The sequence below is a fragment of the Agelaius tricolor genome, unplaced genomic scaffold (assembly GCF_023055355.1).
Source record: "Agelaius tricolor isolate 1412-34295 unplaced genomic scaffold, bAgeTri1.0.p SCAF_14, whole genome shotgun sequence".
Lineage (NCBI taxonomy): Eukaryota > Metazoa > Chordata > Aves > Passeriformes > Icteridae > Agelaius > Agelaius tricolor.
The window spans coordinates 12,139,982-12,146,483 of NW_027269274.1; the positions used below are offsets into that span (position 1 = coordinate 12,139,982).

General features: G+C 51.4%; 1 protein-coding gene across 3 annotated transcripts in view; it reads right to left on the minus strand.

The window, feature by feature from the left end:
• Positions 1–4,601, minus strand: part of FLNB (filamin B) — a 71,048-nt gene extending 66,447 nt beyond the window's left edge. The window contains exon 1 of one of the 3 annotated variants that reach the window (XM_071439699.1): positions 4,234–4,601. In XM_071439699.1, coding sequence (XP_071295800.1) covers positions 4,234–4,582 — 349 coding nt within the window. In that variant the 5' untranslated portion in view covers positions 4,583–4,601. The remainder of the gene's footprint in view (positions 1–4,233) is intronic. The other 2 variants (XM_071439698.1, XM_071439696.1) reach the window with 2 other exon arrangements.
• Between the last annotated feature and the right edge of the window lie 1,901 nt (positions 4,602–6,502).

Here is a 6,502-nt window from a genome sequence, read left to right on the forward strand (position 1 = left end):
ATTACACCAGCAGTCCAACCACTGAAACAGAAGGTCCTGAACAGACCAAGTACCTTCCAAAGCTGAAGCCACCTCCAGCAAAGAGGTCCATTGCACATCCATCAAAAATTATTTTCAAGGGGAAGGAGTGTCATATTTCCAAGAAGCAGAAATCTGCTTCCAAGACACACTGGATATTTTCCAGAAAGCAGCATCCAGGGAAGTCACAGATAAGTGGCAGACAAAATGCAAGCGTATTTTGACTAACTCTTTAGGATGTGTTAATAGAACATTGACTGAGACAAAGAGCCCTTAAATGTACACAGGCTGAAAACACATTTTCTTTTTTCAGTTTGCAAGGACCTAGCTCTAAGCATTACAGGACAACACATTTACTGTTTGACAAGAGACTAGTTTTCCCTCTAGAAATGTACAGTTTGTTTTGTCAGTCTTTAATGTATCAGCAGCATAGGGAAGAAAGTTGGCTTTCAACTGTTTTCCTAAAATGAGATTTCTATAAGGTCCTCACAAGTCTTTCACCTTAAGCCCTCTATAGACCACAGTGTGTGCATCAGGTACTTGATCATTAATCAAAACCCCACCCAATGCACAGGTTATGTTTGGTCAGTACTCCTGCAGCTGGGATATGTCACCACCAAACTCACCATGAGGCAAGTACCAACTGACCATGATTATAACCCCATCCTCTCCTCACCCATCTCCTTCCTGGCATAGCTGAACTCCCTGCAGGCACTGCAGCAGGACACAGGATCACCACAGAGACAAATCTGTAAACAAATCACACAACAGTAGCCACGGCCAGCAGTGGATCCTACTGATCCTACTGCCATGGCACAGACATGCCACTGCCCATCCACTGACTTTCACTGCCACTTCACATCCTGCCATTGTGAGGCAAGCCAGGTCAGCTCACTTACCTGGTGAAAGTGCAACCTGGCAGAGAAACCACATTTTTCAGTTCACTCAATCTGACTGTAGCAGCCCAAGACAGCAGTTTTACCCAACAAGGCAGCTTGGCACCCATCCTCCCTCTACCAGTGACACAAGGCTGCTGGATGAGCAGTGGCCATGAGAACACTGCCAACAGGTACTGAGCAGCAGAGTTTGCACCTAGGACCTGCTGGCTGCAAGCTTGGGTGCAACTTGGCAGGGCTCACCCCAAAACCATTTGCCAGGCTTCAGGCTCCCAACTCCTGTTTCTAAGCTACATGAGTTGACTCCTGTTACCAGTTACCAGGGTTGCTAGGGACAAGCTCAATGCCAAATTAGCTTCAACTCCCCTCCCTTCTCTGCTAAGCAATCTGTAGAGTCGATCAGCCCCTTTACCAAGAGAAAGCCCTTGTGCTCTACATTCCTGGCATCCTACTCCCAATGCCTGTCATGCAGCATGCCACTCAGCACCCAGGAATTTGCAATTATCTCAGTCTAGCAGACACTGAAAAAGGCTAGACTTAACACTTGTTAACACTTGAGCAGCACAGCAGCCACCTCACTTTCAGAAGAAGGCTCTGTGAAGTCACCTCCTCTCACAGCAGCTTTTTCAGAGCATTCACTCCCATCTTTGCTGGATGGCACAAAGCACCTATGTGCTTCATGGTCTTTTTTACAGTAGATCATACATACAGTCAATTTTGCATTGAAGTGGAGACACTTCATGCCTAGAAGAAAAGCTTCCTGAAACTACAAAAGACTTAGAGCAGAGACTAAACAAAGGGTAACAGCAGCAGGAGAGGTTGGGCTTCCAATGTGCATCCAGAAAGGGTTGTGGTCAAACACTGTGTATAGGCAGACTTATTTTAAATAGACAAACACTGAATGCCAAAACCTAGCTACTGAAAAGGTTTTTAAATGTGGTTGTAGTACAGCAGCAGTAGCTGAGCCATAACACATGGCTTCCAAAATGTTCCTGGAAGTTAAATAATAACTGGAACAGGCACTGCATCCACTTAGCAGAGGTCTGATGGCATTATTAATGCCAGAAATCCAGCAGGCGCAGCTGTCAGGTTTCCCCAGTTGATTTGGCTCAGAGTTGGCCCTAAAAACCCCAGGCCCTAAAGACCAACCTGGTCATAAAAGTTCTCCACCTAGAGCCTTTACTAGTTGTTTTTTTTTTTTTTTTCCACTTCAGCTCCAGGGTCTGCAATGGCCCTGGTTTTGTTCAACAACACAAAAGAGACTAAACAGTAGAAAAAAAAGAAAGCCTCAAGGTCTTCAGAACCTGCAGGGGAAAACACACCAAGGACAGGTAGTGATCCCAGTGGACGCTGCATCTGCAGGACAGGTGCCAAGGGCTTTGGCCCTTCAACCCAGCAGAGCACTGCAAGGCTCACTCAGAATGTCTTTTTTGGAAAGGGCATTCAGAGTGTTTTTTCAGGACAGGCTCAGTTTATCCAGGACTGTACAGTAGGGCTCCTGTGCTACTCCTTGGCTCCAGCTCAGGTGGCAGAGCACTGATGGAGCTGTACACTCCTTCATGCAGAGGCTGGGATATGGCAAAAGCATTAGCAGTCACAGTCATTCCATTCTCTCAAAGCTTCAAGTTTTCTCATGGTTTGGGTTTTTTAAATTTTATTTGGTTTTTTAATAACCAACACAAAGCAAGTAAGCTTTAAAACAAACAGACATGTCTTAAACAATTACAGATACCCTGCAGTTCAGCCTAACCATGTAAAGGAGCTGTGCTGCTGCAGCAGCATTTCTAGAATGGAAGTCACTGAAAGCCAGACCTGACTGGAGCAGCCTTGATCTCCCAAGTCCGTCACCCTCGGGAAGTTCCACAGACAAAGAGGAAGGCAGCTGGAGCAACAACATTTTTCTAGGGAAAACAATACAATAGGAGGGGAATGCTGGCTTGGTGTTGGAGCTAGTCCAGCACCTGCCACAGAAAGGTGAGCTCTGATGTTAGCAAAAGCTCAGCCCAGGAATCAGCAGCTGCAATTCGAACTCCACTGAGTGCAAAGGAACTCCATCTCTAAGTAAATAATTAGCACCAGCTTCATTCCCAGCTGCAAAATAGCTGTTCTGCCCAGGAGGACAATCAGCTACTTGGGACCCACAGTCCTCACTTCTTGTACAAAGCTGCTTTTACACACTAGCAGAGGAGAAGAAGTGGGTACTGAGCTACAGGATTCCAGAGAGGGCTAGGTCTCCCCCAAACTGGAGAAGTTTCTATTTTCTTGCTATTGTAGTTAAAGCCTTTGAAGAGAAACAGCTTTTACCTTGGCCAAGCATTTTAGACAACTGAGGAGAGCTACACTCTACAAATTCAGCTGTGCAATTCATCGAGGCCAGAATCATCAGGAAGCAGTAGTTATAGTTATCTGGCAAAGAGCTAGAAAAGGCATTCACATTCCTTCCCAGAGATCTCTCAGGCATTCAAATTACTGCTTTACAGACTACGTTATGGCCACACCTGAGCTATTCCCCAAACGGTCACCGAATGCATTCCTGAGGGATCATCCGCAATCCAACGTGCATGCCAGCAGCCTTCGTCTCCAAACTACCAGCTATCAACCAACTGTACGCCCCAGTACGGCACAGGCAGGCAAATCTCATGCCAGCCTAGGCGGCAGTAGCTCAAAGCACCCATTCCTGGGCTTAGCAGGGTTCCTTGAACATTTCCTGCCGTAACTTATCGCAGCAGAAAGACTGAGGAGAAAGTGCAATCCTGTTCAAAACTTGCAACTGTGCTTAGGCATCAATACTAATCTGAACACTGGCATCATCTACTGGGCTGTGGTGAGCAAAGTCTCCCCAGTCTCCTATCCTACCTACGGCTGCAGCTATTTCTGCACAGCCGTGAGAGTCTGGCTCCAGCACCGTGCCGGAGCCCAGGTACGCCCAGCTGGAGCAGCATCGTCCTGCCGTACACCCCTGCCGGGCTGCGGGAGGGGTCACTGCCTGGAGGAACTGCCTGCACAGGGAGAGAACACGCTCCGGCACTAGGTTTCTTCAGGAAAGACCTGAAAGCAAAGCTTCACCTATGAAGCAGTGATCATGAGGCACGCTGAGGAGGACAGGAGCTCACTGCCAGCCCCGACAACCGGGCTGTGGGGCAGCCCCACGGCACACCCAGCTCTTTAAAAACAGAAGCAACAGAAGCCCCTCAGCTTCCGAGCCCGCAGCCCCCACTGCCCTGAGCCCCGTCACAGCTCCGCCAGGCAAAGGTCCAGCGCAGGAAAACACACAATTAAACGAGAAAACAACAAAACGGCCCGCCGGAGACGCACTCACCGATGGAGACCAGCTTGATGCTCTCCCGCTCCAGGAACTCGAGGGCCACCGAGACATTCTCCAGCTGCATCTGGCGGAAGGTGGGCCGCTGGTGGTACTTGCGGTACATGCGCTTCTGGCTGAGCACCTCCAGCAGTGCGATCAGCCGCAGCCCGTCGCTCAGGTCATGCTGCAGGTTGCCGATGCGCTTATTGACGCAGCGCAGGTGCTCGTTACACCAGCGGGTGAAGGTGTTCTGCTGGATCCGCTTCCAAGGCGCGTCCTCCGCCAGGTCCTTCTCGGTGGCGGGCATCTCGCCGTCGGGATCGGCCGCTCTCCGCGCGCCCTGACCCCGCGCCTGCGTGCTCATGGCCAGCCCCGCTCCGCCTCCTCGATCCGCTGCGCTCCGCCCGCGCCCCGCCCGGCCGCCTGCGGGGAGGGAGGGAAAGGAGGGAAAGGAGGGAGAGAGAGATTGAAGAGCGCCGCGCTCAGCGGAGGCCCCTCTCCTTTTCCTGCTCTCGCTGCTGTCGCCTCCCCCGCTACCCAACCGTTCTGCGCGGCCCCGCGCCGCCGCCCGGCCTTTATCCGCGGGGAGCGGCACGCCCTCCGCCCCATCAACCCCGCGCCCCGCCGCACCGTCCCGCGGGGGCCGGCCTGGGAATGGGATGGGATGGGTGCGGCTCGGCTCGGCTCGGCTCGGCTCGGCTCGGCCTAGCAGAGCCCTTGATGGACCGGGGACCACCCTGGGCCGACACTCACCTGGCCGAGGTGCCGGGCGGGGCTGGGGCGCAGCCCCCAGGAACGGGCAGGAGCGCAGCTGGCCTGGCGCTGGTGCCCGGTGCGGGTGCAGCCCCCTCGCCCCACAGACAAATGAAAGCCGCAGTAGGAACAGGAGCGCAGCCCCCGACCCACCCGCACACCCCCACCGCAGCCGCGCTCCGGCGGCGCAGGTCAGGCCGCCGGCCGTGTGACGGCCGTGGGTGGGTGACACCTCTCGCCCGGCCTGCAGAGCTGTGCAGGGCGGCCGGCAGAGCCGGGGGTCTGGGCTGGGGGGATTCGGTTCTGCACAGCCCGCGCCGGGAGAGGCTGAGGGTGCTCCCACGGGGGGCGATGTGGCAACGGGACGGCACCTCTGTGCCGACACACGATTTTATCGGCCATTTGAAAAATAGAAACCTCTAAAAGCAGTCAATTACGGTTCGAATTCTTGGGGGGTTTTTTGCTTTTCCCCCCAATTTTGTGACATTTCCTGGCGCGCCACTCCCTGCTGACATACGAGACTGTGACTTGCCGCTGACTCATTTGATGACAGCAGAGTCAATAGAACTACTCCAGCTGCCTTGCTGCAAACTGAATTTTTGGAGGTCGCCGAGACGTCTCATGACACTTACTGGGTCCCTGAAAGCTGCAGTGAGGTGTCCCTGCGTGTCCCTATCCCGAGGGAAGCCTGTGCCCACCCGCTCACCCAGCACACACTTACGGTCTTGGCTTTTCTACCAGGAGCTGCTCCACTGATCCAAGCGAAGTGTGTCCCTGTTTACCTATTTACATCAAGTCTGCCACTCTGAAAGGTGCAGGTGTCTGTCAGAGAAAACAAATCCATTAAAATACAGTCAATAAAGTCTTAATTAAATTACTATAGTAATTCTCAGAAAATTAGAACACAGATGTCCAATTATTTTCTTTCAAGGGTGTTATTCTAATGCCTTCACTAAACCATCACACCATAGTTTCTCTCCAGGGACCTAATAGATCCTTCCCCCAGAATAATTTATTAGATACATTTTTGACAATAAAGAAAGAAGCAAATATAAACGCAAGGTAATGTGGGAGTTATGTCTAAACTTCCATTGTTCCCTAATCAGCATTGCCTCCTGTTTTAAAACTATCAAAGAAATCGGAGATGAGATTTAGTATACTGAAATGTTGAAGTGTATCTCATGGCACAGCAGCCACTGCCCTTTCCTCAAATTACTGAGCCAAGCAGCAGGAAGTTGCTTTTATTATTCAAATAAAAGCTGACATTAAGTGAGAGCTTTTATTTACAGAGCAAAACCAGTGCAGGGCATAGAGATGCTGCAGCCAGGGTAGGTTTTGCCTATGTGAGAAGCTCTGCTGTCAGCGCAGGCTTGTCCAGCCCAGGGGAGAGCAGCCTGGAAACATGGAGCTGAGCCTTTTCTCAAGGACCTTTCTCCCATCATCCTATACTTCATCTTTTAATAGATACTAATTGCTTATTGACTTTGGCCTGGGCTGGGACTCCTTAGCAACCATTCCACATCCGGATTAG